The following is a 20,201-nucleotide window of genomic DNA, read 5'->3' on the forward strand; positions in this document are numbered from 1 at the left end:
CCTTAACACATGTTATCAAGATGATCAAGGTCGGACTAATTGAATTCCAGCATTGAGAGTTTGATAATGAGCATACGAGATTGCACAGATGATATGGTAGAAACCATTTTTTACTCACAGACCTAGGAAATCAAGTGTATCATAACGTGAGTACTTGAGCCTTAAAGAGCCAACAAAGTGTGAGTACTTGAGCCTTAAAGAGCCAATAAAGTTTTTGCAAACCAAAGACAAGTAAACATAACAGAAACATAAAGAGTGCCACTGCACAGACACCAACAGACCATTTAACAGAAAAACTACCAAGTGAACACATCACCACCAACCAAACAGCTTCAGAACCCACCACGAAGACAAAGGACAAGATGGAGAGTCGACTCCTTTTGGATGTTGTAAGCAGCAAGGGTACGACCATCCTACACCAAATGAAGTGTTGACTCCTTCAGGATGTTGAAGTTAGAAAGGGTGTGACCGTCTGCCAACTGCTTTCCTGCAGAGATAAGTCTCTGCTGGTCTGGAGGAATACCTTCCTTCACATTATCAAGTGTATCCGAGCTTTCAACCTCCAAAGTCAGGGTCTTAACAAAGATCTGCATACCACCACGAAGACGCAACACCAAATGAAAGGTAGACTCCTTCTGAATGTTATAATCAGCAAGGGTGTGACCGTCTTCCAACTGCTTTACTGCAAGGGTCTTCAAGAAAACTCGCATGCCGCCACAAAGGCAAGAAACAAAAAGCAAAATTGACTCCTGGATGCTGTAACTAGTTGGTGGGGTCCTCCCATCTTCGAACTGCTTTCCAGCCGACTGGCCTGGAGGGATACCTTCCTTTTCCTGAGTTTTGGCCTTGACATTGTCGATGATTTCGAAACTCCCGATTGCCAAGGTCGCAGTCCTTCCAGTAACGGTCTTAACATAGATCTCCATACCACCAAGATGAAAGAGAACCAAATACAGAGTAGACGCTTTGTTGATATTGCAGTCAGAAACAGTCCAACCAACACAAATCAACCTATGCCGGTCCAGCGGGATATTCTTGTCCTGAAGCTTGACCACGCCATTGTCCACGGTGGCTGAACTCTCAACTTCAAAAATCCCAGTGAGGGTCTTGATAAAAAATCGCATACCTGCGCAGAGACGACAAACCAACTTTCTACCATCGTTAAACTGTTTTCTAGCAAACGTTATCCTGTTCTGGTCTGGTTGGATACCGGTCTGGATGTTGTAACATGCGAAGGTCCTCCAATCCTTGAGATGTTTACAAATGTAGACTCCCATTTCCTGATCTGAGATTCCCTCCTTGCCCTGGATCTTAGTCTTCTCATTGTAGGTTGTGTATGAGCTTTCCACTTCCCAAGTGATGGTCTTACCAGCTAGGCTGTTCACAAAGATCAGCATACCACCATGAAAACTAAGGACCAAATACACAGTAGCTAGAGCACGTCGATCTTCCAACAGCTTCCCAGTGATAATCACCCCCCGTTCTTCTGATGAGATTCCGGCCTTGTCCCTGTCGCGACAGTCCTCAAGCTGCCCAAAATGTTGGATCAACAATCGCTGATCCAGAAGAAGACCTTGGTCCTAAAATGAGGAAACCAAAGACAAACTCAATTAAGGAAACACAAGTATCATATGAAAACCACCTATAACATATAAAACCTATATAAAAAAACTTTAGAAACTCAAATCATATAAAACAACATACAATAATTTGAAGATCCCCCAATGAAGTAATTGGGGTGTTGGGGCTTCTTGTGGTTGGTTGAGCCCATGTGTTGTGACACCTCAGCTTTCGAGAGAAGCACTTTAAGACACCCTCTCTTTGAGCATATAAGGGCACCGTGGTGAGTTGCCAACACGTGCTGAAAAAACCCTTTGAAAAGGGTGAATGCAAATTTGCAATTGCCGGCTGTACATCTAATACGATCAGCTTGGTTCTTGCCATTTTGAGTCTTCTCCTTTCCATTTTGCTTCTTTTCTTGACTTTTTTTATTCTTGTTTTTTCTGTTAGTTTTGCCCATATCATCTTCTACATAAATGAAAAAACACAAGCACATTAACGTGAGAAACGATCGACGACCAAATACTTGATAACCATCTTCTCCTTTTCTAACGTTTATCAAAACACAGGAAAGAAACAGACCCCATATATCAAAACACAGTAAAGAAACAAAATTAAAGAAAAGATTAATAAAATAATGATCAAAATATCATGATCAAAAAAAGATTACTTAAAAAGTGATGAAAACCATCGGTTTACCTTCTACTGAGTTTTCAAAATTCTTTAAAACTGGGAAAATAATTGGTTGCAATTAAGACCCTTCTCAGTAACAATGTCAAACAGAAATCTGTAGGAGAACTGAAGAACATACTTTGTTTTAAAAGAAAATTTCACAGATAAAACACACTACCAATTTGATTAAAAACTTCAGTTGCATATCCATCTACAAAACATAATAACAAGTTCGAAACATTACCGATTGATATGTCGAAATTTTTTGTCGTCGAAACAAACAAGGAAAGAGAAAAGAATGAGAGAAGAATGATGTCGAAATTTTTGTCGTCGAAACAAACAAGGAAAGAGAAAAAAATGAGAGAAGAATGATGTATTTATAGTTTTACTGGTATTTGCCCGGGCCGTACGGCACAGATTCGCACACCTTCCGTATCCCCGGTACGGCATAGATCTGTAGCGTCTTCAAGCCCACGACATCCCCCCCAAGATGACCGCGATGACGCTTTTGCCTTTACCCCGGCCGCGCATCCACCCCAAGTGCACGGCATATATCGTGCCCGGCCGGCCCCGACGCGCACATCCGCCCCCTACTCATGTTTCCAGAGTACGACACAGAGACGCGCGCCGACGCACATCCGCCTCCCCCGGTACGGCACAGATACGCGCGCCTAAGGCGCATCCACGCCCCCCTCTACTCATGTTTCCAGAGCCCAACGACCCATAAAAATTTTACCCAAAAACAGTCCACACTTTTTTTGAGTGGGGTGGGTGAGGTGAGAAATTTGTTTAAGCTCACCCCAAAAAACTTGTTAACTCACCCCAGGAAAACAATCTAGTGGCTATAGTAAGGGGGTGGCACGACCAAATATCACCTTATGAGGTGGAATTTGTCGTCCCACTCCTCCCTTTTTTGTTAAGTTGATACCACACAATGCCACGTGAACTTTTTCTTTTTTCTTATTCTTATTTCTTTTGGGTTGAGTAAAATATCATATTTTAATCATTTCTCTTACTAAAAAAAAGGCCTAGGCTACCCGAGGATATCCTCATAGGGACGAGATCCGAGACCGTTGGATGTGTGATCTAACGGTCTGAAAATCAAAAACAAACTCACATTCTCTCTCTTCCTTTTTGTTTTTATTTTCGGACCGTTGGATCACACAATCCAACGGTATCGAAACCCTCATCCCTATGAGGATATTCTCGGGGTAGACAACGTCATAAAAAAAAGAACGGATAAAAAATGCAAAGACATGTAGGAGTAGGACACGTAGACACTTGCATATGATTTCAAACTAGAATTTTTATGTTGCATCGACTAAAAAAAAACTATATATTTTGAAAATAATCTGTGTTGGATTCGTATCCACGTGTCGTTGTCGTCAGACACACAGTCACATTGTATATTGTATTTATTATACTTCAATTTTTTATATATCCCCGTGTCGGACACTTTGTATCTGTGTCAATTTACCGTAGAAAAAAAAATAACTTACTAACATAGTTAGAACTCGGGTTAGAACTCATTGACTTGCTACTCCAAAGGCGTTAACTTCTAAACAGGCGATTCATAAGGTTTTTTGAGCCCAAAAATTAGTTGTGTAACTAAAAAATAGTAAATAGTATTCTTTTTAATTAGCTATGTCCATGTGTTCATGTCTATAATTTATATAGGTAGACTTGTCAAACACACTGTTGTATTCGTGTCAGACACCAACACGTTTATCTGTGTCAATGTGACTTGAAAAATACTTTCGTGTTTAAAGGTTTTTCTTTCAAAGAAAAAAAAAAGAGTTACGGTTACTAAGGTAGTCTTGAAATCATACACGTCTTTTATCATCACCATAAAATCAATCGTTTTCACTAGATAATGGTTACTAAGGTAGTCTTGAAACTAATATCTATATGGTTAAATTACCCGGGAGGGACTAGAGGGTTACTAGTATACCGCACAGCTGTGTTGCTGAACAAAGATTAGAATCTGCAAGCGCTATTTTGGAAGGATTTGAGTATGTGTGATAAGTAGTATACCGCACAGCAGTGTTGCTGAACAGAGATTGGAATCTGCAAGCGCTATTTTGGAAGGATTTGAGTATGTGTGATATATATATTTCATTCTAGGTTTTCTTATGCTTCTTCTAAGCGAGAAAACTATAAAGAAATAAACTTCAAAATGGGGACACAAAGAAGGGGTAGGGTTCCCCTACACCATGGTAAAGGTAAATTGTGTGCTCTTGAAAAGCCGAACACTCCCTTTATAAAAATGGGAAATTAAAGGAACTACGCAAGATTTACAAGAGCAAAAAAGTTAAACCTTGCAACCTTTCACGAAGGATAAAAATGAATCTTTACTATCATACAAGGGTTGGAAAAGAAAAGTAAATGGGATAAACAGGGAGCACCTATTGTAAATGTCTAAATTTACACCAAGGATTAGGAGTTAATTATTAGCTCTTAGGTTGAGATAATCAAGAGGGGATAGTTTTATGTAGTGTTAATGGCTGCTCTTCATGAGTAAGAAGATGCCTACGTATCCAGCACTATGTTATACGGATAGAGAGTGGGTTTGGCTGAAGCCAATGGTCAGCCACTCTCTATCTCTATCCCTCAATACCACAGTGTTATACGGATAGAGAGTGGGTTTGGCTGAAGCAATGGTTTTAACCATCCTACACCACTTAAACTGGCGCGGTTTGAAAGCGACTTTTTTTCACGCCACTTCGACAAGCGCATGAGAATGAAAACCCAAAATTTTAAAAAGACGAAACTGCCCCTGTGCCCTTAAATTGAGTAATAGAATACATCCGTAATAAAATAGAAATAGTAGGGGTAGTGTAGTAATTCGCTATTCTCATAATTACCATGTAATTCGGTGGGGACACTTTGCAAACCACTCCACTTCAAATGGCGCAGTTTGAAATTGCATTTTACATTCCATGCCACTTCAAGTGGCGCCGTTTGGGTTTTTACAAACCACTCCACTTCAAGTGGCGTGGAATGCACTCTCTATTCCTCCATTTTACTCTCTATATATGGAGAGTTGAATAAATATGAGGGGCAAAAACCACCGCCACTCCCTCCAGTTTTGAAGGAATGGGGTGCCATTGCACCCAGCCTTAGGGAGGGAAGAGAAGAAGAATCTGCTGACAACGGTTACTGAGTACTTCGACGAGCGGTGGTCGATCATTGCTCACGAGAAGAAAGATCGTGCGAGGAGTCATAGTAGGAGGTCAGTGAGTTTGATAAAGGATTCGTCCGAAGATATGGAGCGGGGTGTCAGGGACAAGAGGAAGGGTGTAGCTGGTGCGGAGTCGTATAGAGGAAGTCGCAAGAAGGCGAAGCCGGGGTCAATGAAGATCGACTTTTCCAAACTGAGAGGAAGTAAGGTTGTTGACTTGACTGAAGGGGAGGGTGTTGGTGAAGTCGTTGAGACACTGGGGGCCCTGTTGTGAGTGCTGGTGAAGTGTGTGTGCCGATTAGGGTGAGTGAACATGGGGTGTTGGTGCCGAGTGGCAATGTGGATGTGGCAGTGCCTGTGCCGGCAAAGAAGGCGGCTGATGTTGGTCGTGTTCCGACTAGCGAGAGTGCGAGTGGGCCTAGTAGGCCAGTACCTAGGTTGCTTAAAGATAAGGAGGATGACTATGTGGGGAGGGCTACGTTTGCAGAGGGTTGTAGGATGAGTCGCGTGAGGCGCACGGATGCGGTCTATGATCGAGTGCCAATGGCGAGAGGCTTGGTGGACTCGATCATGTTGCAGGCTGATCGTCATCTGGTGGAAACGATGTCGATTGTGGAACTGCGAGAGTAAAGTGCGGTGAGTGTGTACCGAGTAAGTATTCATTCTTCATCTGTTTGCACAAGTCATTTGTATGTGTCATTGTACCTGACTGTGTCTTGGCTTATGGTGTTGGTGTAGAATATGTTCTACGTGCAGCAGCTGGAGGTGCTGGCATCAGTCTCGGTTTCATCTGATATTTGTGGGTGGAGTGTGTATCTAGTCCTCCTTGGAAATTGATGTTTTGGTTGTAGTTGTTAAATGCGGAAGTTACGTTAGACTTCACTTATCAAGCCAAGTGTGCAAGGTGTCACGCGATAGACAGTAAGCTGTCCTTCCTTGGAAGAGGGAGGGCCATAGATGACATATTGAGATATGGAGATCAAGAGAGTTGGAATTGACCTAGGGATTCTGCACAGATTTTGTTAAGATCGTAACCGTTAAAGTTGATGTAGATCAAAGGGCTGAGAGGCAGTGAGCTTGCTTATATAAAGTGGTCTCTGAAGTCATTGTCATTTGCGTACTTGAAGAATTTTTGCCAAAAATTGCTGCCGTTTATGCTGTGTTCCTATTGTTTTTCACTTTGTCTGGCCTGAGTTTGAAGTTCTTGGACTTGAAGTGCAGTAAGTGTTGAGGTATTGATGAAGTGGTTATTGGTTTAGATCATTTATAGTGCTGTTGAGAGATGAGGAAGAAAAATAATTGGCGTTGTGGTTATGCCGGTGGTAGTTTGTGTCAGGTGGTGGGGAGTTTTTTAGGTTTCCGAGAGATAGTGGTTTGTTGGTGGGAGGGATGGTGGAGAGAATTGTTTGGCTTGATGCAGGTGGTGGTTGTGGAGGGAAAGTTGCTAATGTGTAGCGAACTCGTGGTAGTGGTAGGTGATGTTTTGCTCAACCCCTATGGGGGTTGTGTTTAGGAATGGGTGGTCTCGGGAAATGATGCAACCGCACCATCCACTAGAGAGATGTGCTTCGATATAACAAATGTGATGATCGTTCGTATGTTGCGAGGTCACGTTATGTTGAGAGAGTCGTTGTGTGTGCACATCACGTGACTGATGGGATGTCTCTTACACCTATATAAATAAATCCCATTAAAACCAAAAACTTTGTACTTTTTTGCACCTTACGAACAAATCACTCTAGTTAAAATTGAGGATGTCTTCAAATACAAATCAAACAAACAAGAAGGATCCCCGTCATAAAAAAAAAAATCCTTGGGGCATAGAAAGTTAGAAACCCAAAAGGCAACTTAAGAAGTAACAACTGTTTCATGCCACGCTATTATATAATAGCGAAGACAAAGACTGGAAAACCCTAACAATAACCTACAAGGCAACAATCAGTAATGGGTTTAACAACGACGGTAAATTAGTTTCTTGAAAACTAGTTTTGCTTAGTCTATATTCTGGAGTATACAATTGACCTCACTTTAGCTCATGACGAAACATGTTGGTTGGTCTACACCTCTTGAATGACAAATAAATAATATTGGATGTCTAAGTTCCTGGAGCCTTAATTACTTGTGATACTATAATGTTAAATCTAAATGAATGAATTCGTCGCTTCAAGAGGCTTTTTTATACCTAATGGTGTCGTTCGTAGAGTATAACACCCCATGTTTTAACTTTTATTTTTCCTAATAATAATAATAATAATAATAATAATAGATAAAACAAAAGATAGAATATATAATAGTAAAGATAGGAAACCCAGTAGGGTTAAGAGATAAACTTTCATTCCTTGTTTTTAGGGGAGTTTGAAAATAAAAAAGAGTTAACACAAAGTTTTTACCCATAAAAAGGAGATAACATCAGTGAGGGATTGCTGTGTAAGAGTAAAAAGAAAAGGTTTTGAACGAGGAAGATCGTCTTCTTCGCTCGACAGCCGACTTCGGTCTTTCGGGGTTTTTCCGCTTTCGGAAATCTAGCTGTTCGGTTTACAAACAGTGAGTGGATTTTTCTTTTTATTTCTCTTTGATATATATTCGCTTCTACGATCTATTATCGTAATTATTAATGTCTTGTGGTTTGACAAAAGATCGGTTAGAATGGATGATGCAAGTGTTGTTTGATATGGTGTCAAGGTTAACAATTAAAATATAATGGGTAATTTCCACGTTGATTTCCTGTTGGATAATTTTGTATGTATTAATACACTTATCTTGTGCGTGCTGGATTTCTCCTCTTAAATTTTGTTAAGGTTTGGTTACTTATATTAACTAGGAATATTTGAGAAGAAGATGAACTGAAAAAGGGTGGCCTGAAAAACTACACTGCGCAGTCAGAAGTTTCTTACTAGATGGAGGTCAAATTATTATTGGATTGACTTCATATTTAATATGTAGTTTTACAAGACATTGTAGTCTAACATATTAAAACTTTAGATAGATCCAACGGTTGGATTTTTTTCGAGGCGCGCATAAGCATGACAAGTCGTAGTGTTTCTACACCAGAAAAACTGCAGTGTGCAGTCTTTTGTTTCTGCTTAGATGGTGACCTTTTCGTACTCGGATTTGCATGAAATTTAATCCATAGTTTCCTGACACATTGTAGTCTTCCATATTAGATTTTTAGATTTATCCAACGGCTTGATATCTATCGAGACTTCCATTAGTGGGACTGGTCGTAGTAGAAACTACACCAGAAAACTGATGGGCGTAGTCCTTTGTTTCTGCTTAGATAGAGGTCAACCTATTATCGGATTGACCTCAAATTTAAATCCGTAGATTCTTGATATCTAGTTAAATGACATATACAAATTTTAGGCAGATCCAATGGTGGGTTGTCTGTCAAGGCACGGATTAACAAGGTTGTTAGAATTAGCTAAAGTTTAAAATGGATATAGTTGGGTGGTTACATGATGGCATTAGATGGTCAGTGGTTATTATACTTTCGATATATTCTTACTATTGTGGAAATATTGGTGTGGAATGAAAAGATATCTATATGTTTTCTTTTATCATGATTATTAAAATATTTAGAAAATTGGTTACGAACTACGAAGGCTTAATTCTAATCCTGAAAGATTTGGATACGTAGGCAGCTTTGAACAAAAGTGCAGCCACTATATCTATAATATATATATTAGTTTGTGTGATAACTATGTGATTGTGTTAGAAAGTACTATTGTTTTGAGACTACACAAATATATATGTGTGAGATAGAAGTTGTATATGAATATAGACTTTAGTATATGTGAATCTGTTTTGAACATTAGTGTGTGTGGACTTGAATTTGGGCTAATGAACTATTTGTTTACGATATTGTGTATATTAGTATGGTTATGTAAATTGTATTTGTTTGATTATAAGTCTGTTTATATTCAATGATATTTAAGTGCTTGATTTGCCTTGACGCGCAAAAATGACTAGGCATGTGTGGTATGTTTTGACATGAGTAATGCTATTATAATTATAAGTGATAATAATGTTTTAATGTGTCGCCCGCATCTTTAGAACTTTCCACGCTTCAGGATTTGGTAATGAGATTTTTATGACTGAAGATGTCATGTGATAGGTGGGCGTTTATTGAATGTGCCATAAATGGCCCGTTAACGTTATAACTGGGTATTCATTGAATGTGCCATAAATGACCCGGGTATTCATTGAATGTGACGGGAACGACCTGAGGTACATAGTTACTAAAAGGTGGGTGTATAAGAAAAGTAATTAATTAATTAATTTGATTGTGCGAGTGTGCTTGGGTTTATATTTGAATACCTATAGGATATCTACATATGTTATATAAAATTTCTAACTTTCGTTTGCAGGAGGGTAGGACTTAATAATCTTTTGTGCAGGGACGCTGTCCTACTCTTATACCGAAGTGGATATCGGTGAGATTTAATTCAATTATTAAGTAATTAAGATGGGTTATTATAATGAGTTAATAGAATGGAAGTCTTGCTTGGGAAGAAACTATGCCGGTTGAAATGACGGAACTACCTGTCTTCCAAGCTGAGAATGATTAAGTTATGGAAAAATATAAAGTGATTGTTTGGATAATTAAAGTATGACATTGTTTTATGTGGTTAGTCTACTCATACCAGCAAATTCCATTTTTGCTGACCCATATTTGCTTTGTTTTGGGAACGTGGGTGTGTTCTTGGGAACATAGGTGAAAGGCAGTGGAACCATGGCGTTTGATTTGGATTTGTTTCTGGAGCAGTCTGGGAGTTTATTTTTATTAGCTCTGATCTTTTTGGAAGTATGTAATAACGTAATTTCATATTCATTATGACATGAGAATACAATGTTGAAGACATTTTATACTTAGAGTTTGTTTTGATGGTTTTTGGACGGAAAATAGTCTTTTTAAAAAGTGATAGTTGAGAAATTTTGGAGATTATTGTTGTTAAGTTGATTCTTTATAATGTGGGTTTTCGGTTTTGGAATGTGTTGTATCCACCCCGCCATAGCCTGGGTTTTTAGACAATTGAATATAGTGATGTTTGAGATATTTATATTTCAAATATTCACTTTGTAATTGTTTAGAAATTCGGGGTGTAACATAGAGACTGTTAATCTAACAACAATTTGGCAGGCCAATTGACTATACATCGAGCAACGAAGGACTTGGAGCTACTGGGGAGAAGTTTGTGGAAACTCATAGAATGGTTCTTGTGTTGCCTAAAAAGAAAAACAAAGAAACAACAAACTACTGCAGTGCGTGTTTACCCTGCAAAATTTGATTTAGAGCTGGAAAAGAATCAATGATTTGGAAATGTTTCCACCGCCAAATTTCCTAGTAAAAAGAATACAAGCACATTGAAAACGAAAAAGTTTTGGTGGTGGAATCAAGAATCAAGTCTTGGAACATCAAAAACAGTTATACAAATTTATAGGTTAAATGACAACCACAGACTACGCAAGTAAAGAAGAATGAAAACTTTAAAGACCACCAACCTTTATGCATCCAATAAAGCCTTCTTCCAAAGTAGCAGAGCTTGGAGAAAAATATGTGTTTTCCAATCCGAAACTCCATCATACAATGTTTCTCAATGAAAATAAAAAACCTGCCAATCCAACAAATTGAAACTAATGATCAATACACAGAATAAATTATGTGCAATATAAAACTAAAACCTAAATAGTGAATAGAACACAAATTTAATTAAAATTCTTAGACCACATACTCGTTAGGACAAATCACAAACAAAAATTAAATTAGACTATGCTTGTTTAACCAATAATCTATTTCTACTGCTGAATTAAAACAAAAACAGAGGACGTATCCAAAAAAATGGTAAATATTTCTACCACAAAAACCAACTAAAAATAATACAAATCATTGAATACTTGAGAACTTTCATCTATACTTAACTCCAATAAGGGCAGAGTTCTGTTCCAAAAAATTTATCAATAAGTGTACAAATTTGCAGAACTGCAAAGTAAACAAGATAGAACCAAAACAACTAGATAAGAACATGAACTAAAAATCCTACCAATCTTAAAACTATCGTCCTACACCACGCTTTCTTTCAAACCAATAAAGTTTGTAACGAATGGCACGCTTTCCTTCAGAATAACATAAGTTGTAGCAAACGCTGCCCATTCTTTCACTAGAAAATCCCATCAAACCAATATGAATGTACTTTCTCGTTGAAAATCCAAAACATGTTGATCCGAAAAAATTAAAACTCACAATCAATACACACAGCAATTTTATTGTAAATTTTAAACCACCTACCAATTCTATATAACTTACCATATTCCAATTCCAAAACAATAAATGAACTAACATTCAACCAACCTTACAACTATAATGCAACGCCTCGCTTTCTTTCAAATCAGTAAAATTTGTAACGAACGCCACCCTTTCGTCCAAAGTAACAAAATTTGTAGCAAACTCCGTCCATTCTTCCATTAGAAAATCCCATCATACCACTATGAATATAGTTTGTGATAGAAAATTCCAAAACCTGGTGATCCAAAAAATCCAAAGTTATGATCAATTCACACAGACCAAATCAATAACAAAAAACAAAACTAGACATGAAAAAAAAAACAGAACAACAGTTTCCCCTGTAACCACCTACCAATTTTTATATAACGTAACACATCCCAATCCCAAACCAAGCTGACTTGATTCCCAAGGAAAAATGAATCCAGATCCAAAACAAAGACTGTGTTTAAAAAAACAGGGACAGAACGGTACGGACATGACCCTTTAGTTTCTAGGAATCCCTTCGTACCAAGGTTTATACTATATACATCCATGCCTACTTAGATCAATAAAAGTGTTTTAGAAGAAGAGACGTGAAAGATAAGGATCCTAGTTTTTCAGTTTTCCTGGAGAAGAAGAGAAAGAGGACGAAGAAGAAGGCTATTACTACGGGCATTGAAATATTTTTACGATAGGAAATATGGTAAGTATTAAAGTATGATATTATTGTGACCAACTGTTTTACTTACCTAAACACACGGATCACTATATTCGCACCCACCCACTGACGGTCACAGTTACTTTTTTGAGTACTCTGCTTTTTGTCATGCTAGGTGGGAACATTATTTGACTTTAACCACACATTGATTAAATCTTAATTTGACACACACGTGAAATTTTGTGCACAGTGCAGAACCATAGATTGGTTCCACCAGTTTTACGGCTAACACCAGTTGGTCCGACTGTTGATATTTTGACCGGTTGATATTTCGACGGCATAGACAAAAAATTATAAAATTTTGTAGACATAATAATATATCAGGAATTGGCATCAATGGTAACATTGGTGGTAGATTTATTTTGTGGTCGATTGGTAACATTGGTGGTAGATTTATTTCTTGAAAACTACTTTCTTAGTCAATTGCATAACCTACATCAGATGGTACAAGTTCCCACTGTCTTAACCAGTGTTTGTGATTCCGAACGAAATTTTGGAATTCCGCCTAATATTTCAATTTTTCAAAAATTGGAATTCCAAATATAGAATTGAAATTTTAATTATTTCGAAATTAGTTGAAATTCCAAATATAAAGGGATCAAAATTTGATGAATTTCGATTTTTGGATTTGTCGGAATTCCGAGAATTCCAAAATCCCAAACTATGGTCTTAACTAGTTGTGTTATTATAATGTTGAATCCATATGAAAACGCCACTTCCAATGCATAATGTTTTTGGTTTGTACCGTATCTGGTTAATTAGAAGTATGCCCGTTCTGCATCAATGTTTGCCTGCTACTAAGTTTTCAAGACATTTTGGAACTGGGAAGATAATCGGTTACAAATCCTTTCTAGTAAACCATGTCATAATCTCCAGAAAACATACTTTGTTTTAAAAAGAACCATTGTGCATTGGACCATTGTTTTGGGGACTTAAGGGTGAAGCAGTTATTTCCCTCAAAGTCACCTGCCATTGGGAATGCTCTTACCAGTTAAGATTTCAACAATAAGGATGGAACTTCAGAAATCACACATTTTATAAGATTGGCATATCTATGAAATAAGATTGGGTGCCCTATAACACAAAGTTGCTGCATATACATCCACAACTACAAAATGACTGATCTGAGGATACTTGCTTACAAGTTACAACTAAACCTTTATAGAAAATTCTTGCAATTAAAAGACAATCCAATTTGGTGCACAAATTCTCGACATAAAAGCTTGTTCCAGGTGGGGGTTAGCCCACGAGTCTTTAGTCCAAACAACAGTAAGGGTCCCTTCTTCTGCACTAGAACCAAACTGATCAGACGGGGTCTTTGTGACATAAAATGTTGAGTGACGCTTGTTCAGATCTGAAAGCTGAATATACTTATCAAAAGTGACGCCCGAACTGAAGCTGAAAAATAAGTACAAATTAGACACTAAAAGAAAGAAGTTGATCGCAAATTTGGATAATTTTCAGCTATGAACGATACTCACTATTCAATTTCTATCAAGTAATCCAAAGAAATGTTCCAAGCTTGGGGAATGGAAGACATTTGAAGCAGTACGGTCAGGTCTACTAGAAGAAATGTGAAGCTGATATTTAATGAACCTCTGCTCAAAATAATTAAAAAAAAAAAAAAAAAAAAAAAGTCAGTGATGAGTTTTACAAAAGGAATCAATGAAATACAGCAAACTGCATATAAATTAGTTAACAACAGTCGTTTTATATATGCAGGAATAGGATTTTACCGCCAACTGAAAGACAATGTCAGGACTTGTATCAATATGCCAATCTGGTTCAAGCTGTCCTAACAAACGAAATTAAGCCCATTTTCGGTGCTAGAAAAAGAACCTACAGATGGTACCATCACAGGAAATTGTTAATAACACAAATACAAACCACAAGCATATTGTAAAAGTGAGGAAAGTTTGAAACCAATTGGGTTCTACCTTATCTTTAACAAGGCCACCAGATGTAAAAACCCTGCCTCTTCTAGAGCCAAAAAGAACTTTTTCCTGTATCAACAATCACACTAGTTAATGACAAGGTATACTATTGCAAATCCATTGTACATGCAACATCAGAATTAGATCATAATGTTCGATGATATGAATTACTTAACTAGAATTTTGAAAGAACTAGAATCTCTCATCCGAATTATAGAAATAAGTTCTGGAAAAGATGGGCATAGATATGTTAATAAAAGGTGCTATTTTGTGCACAGATCAGTGTGCAGAAAAGTGTTCATCCCAAAGAACTAAAATATGATCGAAGTTCAATTTTGAAATGGCTTGAAGAAAGATGTATAAATTGCATTCTTCAGTTATAGAAATGCACATGTCAAATGATTCATTACTACAACACTGATGGAAGGCTTAAGTGCTGCAATAGCTTGAGCACAGGGGAACAAATGTGCATCAACTCATATACACAGCATTGATGCATCAGCAAACATTGACCCCAGAGAGAAGAGGTGAGGTGGGTGGGTGGGTGGGTGGGTGTGTGTTGGGGGTGGTGTCACATCATCAGACAAAGTGAAACATCTATCAAGCACAACTTTCTATGGTACTGCACACCCAAGCACACAAATATATACACAACCAAAGCAACTTTAGACCTACTTCCCTCTACAGTCTACCACAACCAAAAAATAAGAATGCCAAACATTACCTAAATGCAATTGGATAATCAATTACCAGCATATTTGGTAATTTAAAGCATCAAACTTCTCCAATCAACTTTCTATCATTGTGTGCTCAAGTACTGGTGTGTATGCACAACCAAAGGAACAATTGACTACTTGTGTCCATACTCTATAATCTACCATCGCATGAATTTACATAGACCATCATCGCTTACATTCAAATATAATAGGTTCTACAAATTGAAGGAAGGCAATCATGAGCTCATCAATATGCACCCGTTGAACCAGTGTCTATATGATAATAAGAATACAAGGAAAATACTATAGAATGCTAATAAATAGAAAGGTAAGATGCAGTGGATGTAATAACATATGTTATACGCACCCCACTCTCGTCATCCAGAATTCTGTCCATAAGATACAGATCACAGAACTTAGTCACCTCCAGTAATACCTCCAGCACAGAGGTCCTGACAGTTGCTTGTTTCTGTTAAGAAAAATAAATAAACAATGCACATTTCAGATACAGTTATACGTTTAAAGAATGCGTAAAAATGAATCTCTCATCCACCTGCAGCTCCTCCGGACTGCTTTCCTCAAGGATGACACCTAGCAGCCGACAAGTAACCTACATACAAACGAACAAGGAGCTGATAAATGAAAGATCAAATTTCTTGTACAAAGAAAGATGATTTTATCTATATAATAAGCTAGGGATTTTTTTCGCACTGCAGGACAAAATAACACACAAAGGACAGCCCAGATCGATTCTAGCTCCATCAAACGGTTGTTGAGTGCCTGATCAACCTAGTGATACACGTTTTTAGCGTTTTTTTTTTAATACGTCGGTTTAATATCACTTAAGTAGTGTTTGTGTACCGGGTGGATGAGGCGTTCCATTGGTGGTAGACACGGGTTCGACTCTTGCTAGAAGCATTTTTACTGTTTTTCCTTTTTGTTCTCATTAATAAGTTAGACAGTAATTTATAAAAAAAATATATATGCTCCAACATTTGGTCTCGAACCCAGGAAAATTCACAAGTACATTGAAGATATTACTAATCCATTTCCATTCTGCTACATGGGTTTATCTTATAGTTTCTTAGACTATATCATATATCGTTGATAAATCACTAACCCAAAGTGTGCCTCCGCCCTGATGATTGCCTTTAAGGCACGAGGCATAATCTAGTAGATCAATAATTGATGGACAAAGAAACGTTTCCTAGGACTCTTGTATGCATTTGACCATAGAAACATATTTAACATCTAGAAACTTTTCTTTTGGATGGAAAAGTGGTAACAATACATCACATCACCAGTACAACTTTACAACATAAAACGCTGGGAAACAGCAAGTATGAGACACACAAAAAATAAAATGCAGCAGCGGCTTTTGAACCAGATATAGAAACATAATAGAGAACTCTAATATTAAACATGAGTTACTAAAAAGAGGTTCTTGCAACAAAAGAAAAATAGCTAGAGATATCAAACAGATGCAACGAAGTGTCATTGTCAGTTGTCACATGGAGAAACATTAATATAAAAGAGAACAAGACTATAGATTGACCAAGACTCTTTCCAGAAGATTTGATACCATTTTGCACATTCTTACTATGATTAGGTAAAACCAAGAATGCGAGCGTCCTATGACAATGGTTGTATTAAAATTTATGCGTACAAGTTTTAATATAGTTGTACAAACTAATAACAACAAATGACAATTGAGAGCAAGCACAACATTAAGAACACATTGGATTGAGTCTATAATTACATCATGAAAATTCCCGAATTCACGCTCCCATTTTAATTGTATATTTATGTGGCGTCGAGAACCTTTTTAGATCAACAAATCATGAAGGATGTGTCAAAACAATGCTTACTACTTAGGTACTTATCGAAGCTTCATTTCCAAAGATGCTTCATGCTACCAACTTAACAAACAAAGGACTAAGGACTTATCCAAAATCAATCAGCACACTGGAAATGGTAATCTCTAACACCCACCACTCACGCAAAAAGCTAGTTCAGACACCCAATACATCCTGATCTTTAATGTCAACTCCAAGCTAATGACCCCAAGTCCCCAACGTACCTCACAAAGTTGTAAGCTGCCCGGATTATATGGAACTCCTCACTCGGTAAGTATGCATAAAGATAATCTGAATGTTTTAGTGTTGATGATTTTCGACTCAGGGTCCTCCTCAAAGCCATTCATCAACAACTTCAATTACTTATCAACCACACAGAAGTTACTTAGTTAAACTATTAAAATTTGTAATTCATATACTAGATATGCTCGTTATGTACCTTACAAAAGTGAACTCAACACCAGAAAATGTCTCCTAACATTAATTTGGAGAGGTTGCATGATAGAAAGTTAAACTTAAAATTGCGAAAAGAATTTTGACTTAGACTCTATCACAATGGTGTCTATCCTAAATAGCGCCTGGCATTGCTAGGAGCAGAATATGTCTGGAATTTTCTGCAACTCCAGACACCCATTGCTTCTTCACCCACTATTTTTGCCCATCTAAGAGCCAGCACTTTGTCTTATTGCTTGGATGCAGAAATACCAAGTGTCCACACCAGCCATGACAAATTCTACATGTTAACATTTCTTACTCATTTAAGATATTCACTATATGCTATCTTTTCTTTTCTTTTTCTCATGGTTGCTAGGAGCAGAACTAGTCTGGAATTTTCTGAGACCCCAGACACTCGTTGCTTGTTCACCCACTATTTTGTCCAGCTACAAGCCAGCTGGTTATGTCTTATTGCGTGGATCAGCAACGCCAAGTGGCTACACCAGCCACGGAAAATTCTACATGTTAAGTTATCTAACTCGTTTAGGATATTTACTATAATATTAGGTTTTTCTTATTATATATTGTTGTTAATGTCTGTTTTACATCCAAGGATCACAGTGATGTATTCATGGAATCTTATTTTTCTTAGCAATCATCTAGGTAAGAAGGATTTAATAAACAATAAAGTATGCAGAGCAAGATGAACTTTAACATGGTATATCTGAATTGAACTCAATCCAACGAACATGCACAATATTAAAGGCTCTGACTGTTAATACGTTATCTGGAATGCAGATGCTGTTACTCTCGTTGATTTATTTTTCCCCGTGTGTGGATATATTATCTTAAATGTCATGAATCTACCAAGTATTATCTCTGAAGTTTTATTATATATACCCTTCATACAAAAATTACAGGCAAAGCTTTTGCTACAAAATTGAGAACAAGCAAAGGGTCCCACTTATATATTCCCAGCATATTAACCTTATGTCCTTCTCCTTAGAGGGAACAGAGGCTCTTTGAAGGAAAGATCCATTCCTTTCAAAGCATTTAGGAATGTGTCAGAGTTATTCATAGTCAACTAACAGCGTTAGGACCAAGGATATAGTTATCTACTTACATACAAATTGCGTACAGGCACTGGTAAGGGAAACGGGAATATGACTCTTTATGTCCTAAAATCTAGGACGCGGTATAGATACAAGAATCCCATCTAATATATTACCTTGTAATTACAAAGATATGCATTATCATTTAGCTTTCTCTTCATAGGTATTATCTTTGTAGCAAACCAATACATTCAATCTATAATAATATTCAGCATCACCAATTCCATTTCAGTGATCTTTGTTTTAATGTCGTATTTAAGTATCGCTATCCACAAAAGAAATATAAAAAACAATTGAAAGCTAAGGAAATCAATGCAAGTATCATAGGACGTAAAACAAGTGTCCAAAAAGTATTATGCGAAATATTGGGTGATGATCTCGGAGTTATCATAGGTTATCTTTCCTTGTTGGCGCCATTCTTCCTGCACTTCTTAGTCATTTTAAATCCTTGGGGACTTTTAATTCAACAGGGCCAGCATGGTTTATTGTCATGAAAGATACCAAATATATGCTTGGCTGCAAAATAGTAATGGATGAGAATTACATAAAGGGCGTACCAAAGATGGCAAGGAGTAGCTAAGGACCTAAGACAAGTGAACCTATAAACAACTCATATCTCACAGTGGAAGTTTCCTTATCTAGTTTTTTCTCATGATGAGAACACACCGTTGTAACCCATGTTTCCGACCTATATCAAACACTACCATACACTTATATGATTAATCTACATAATCCATTTGAGTTACAAAGTGAAAAAAAACAGTATAGACTTTCTAAACTTAACCATTTCTCTATTCTTTCCTAAAAACAAATTCAATCCATACTTAACTATCTCAAGGGACTAATCTCGCTACATAACTATATCCAACTATGCAAAAAAAAACTAACTCAAACCATAAACCAAATTACCTTTCTTCCTTCACACAACTTCTGCCTCACTACTTGCCCCAACGTCGGCTACAAAATAAAACAACAAACAAAACCAATCATCAAATCAATCAAGTTATAAACATAAACCTTAAAAATACACCATTCAAACTATTCAAAACTACCTTAACAGGCTGAAAAAACTCGTCAATAACATTCTGAGCTCTCAAATCATCATTTCCAGTAGCAACAACAACACCCCCACTAGAACCACTACCTACATTACTACCACTACTACTTCCACCAACTTGTCGTTTCGGTACTTCTTGTCGTCTTCTCCTTTGATTACTATTACTATTATTCCCACCACCACTACTTGGACTTCTCAATAATCTCCACGTCAACACCATAGCTAAAGCTAAACCAGCTACAGTTCCAACTGACCTCGAATTCTAACATACATAAAAATCAATACTTTAATAAATTTCAGCTGATAAATCAAACAAATCGGTAAATTAAATATGTTTTTTTTACTTACCAAGCTTGTAATGGAGAATAGATTTGTGATTTTCAGTGTTATGTATGCACCGAAACGTTTGATGAGTTGAATTGCATCTTCGTTTGATTGATTTGGTGCCATTTTTTTTTATGACGTGGCTCGTTTTTGTTTTTTTTTTTTTTTTTTTAGAATTGTTGAATGGAGTTGATGATCATGGTGTGCTTTTAGGGGGTGACTCGTTTTTTTAAGAGAGAGGAAAGAGAAGGTCAAGTCAGAAAGCTGATGTGTCAGAATCTTATTGGTTCGTGTGAGTCTATGTGTTGCACCTAATTTTTCATCATATTCACTTTTCTCAAAAGTTTGTTGTGTGTGAATTGGGCTGGACTTGG

The 20,201-nt window shown here is 37.3% G+C and overlaps 2 protein-coding genes across 3 annotated transcripts; both read right to left on the reverse strand.

Annotated features, from left to right (window-relative positions):
* Positions 1–94: 94 nt before the first annotated feature.
* LOC147477571 (polyubiquitin-like) lies at positions 95–12,394 on the reverse strand. 2 transcript variants are annotated; one of them, XM_086582660.1, is made up of 5 exons: positions 12,049–12,394; positions 11,763–11,931; positions 10,916–11,025; positions 1,705–2,028; positions 95–1,580 (listed from the first exon to the last, which is right to left on the reverse strand). In XM_086582660.1, the coding sequence occupies exons 4-5, from the start codon at positions 2,023–2,025 to the stop codon at positions 414–416; spliced, it is 1,488 nt and encodes a 495-aa protein (XP_086438786.1). In that variant the 5' UTR covers positions 2,026–2,028; positions 10,916–11,025; positions 11,763–11,931; positions 12,049–12,394; the 3' UTR covers positions 95–413. The 2 variants fall into 2 exon arrangements, with proteins under 2 accessions (XP_086438786.1, XP_086438787.1); XM_086582661.1 differs by lacking the exons at positions 1,705–2,028; positions 12,049–12,394 and having other exon boundaries at positions 11,763–11,898.
* A 2,947-nt stretch (positions 12,395–15,341) lies between these two features.
* LOC147477572 (ubiquitin-conjugating enzyme E2 enzyme activator PEX22-like) lies at positions 15,342–20,013 on the reverse strand. Its single transcript, XM_086583524.1, has 5 exons — positions 19,852–20,013; positions 19,499–19,765; positions 19,356–19,403; positions 15,597–15,653; positions 15,342–15,512 (listed from the first exon to the last, which is right to left on the reverse strand). The coding sequence occupies exons 1-5, from the start codon at positions 19,951–19,953 to the stop codon at positions 15,357–15,359; spliced, it is 630 nt and encodes a 209-aa protein (XP_086439650.1). The 5' UTR covers positions 19,954–20,013; the 3' UTR covers positions 15,342–15,356.
* Between the last annotated feature and the right edge of the window lie 188 nt (positions 20,014–20,201).

The sequence above is a fragment of the Coptis chinensis genome, chromosome 9, assembly GCF_015680905.1.
Source record: "Coptis chinensis isolate HL-2020 chromosome 9, ASM1568090v1, whole genome shotgun sequence".
In the NCBI taxonomy this organism is placed as follows: domain Eukaryota; kingdom Viridiplantae; phylum Streptophyta; class Magnoliopsida; order Ranunculales; family Ranunculaceae; genus Coptis; species Coptis chinensis.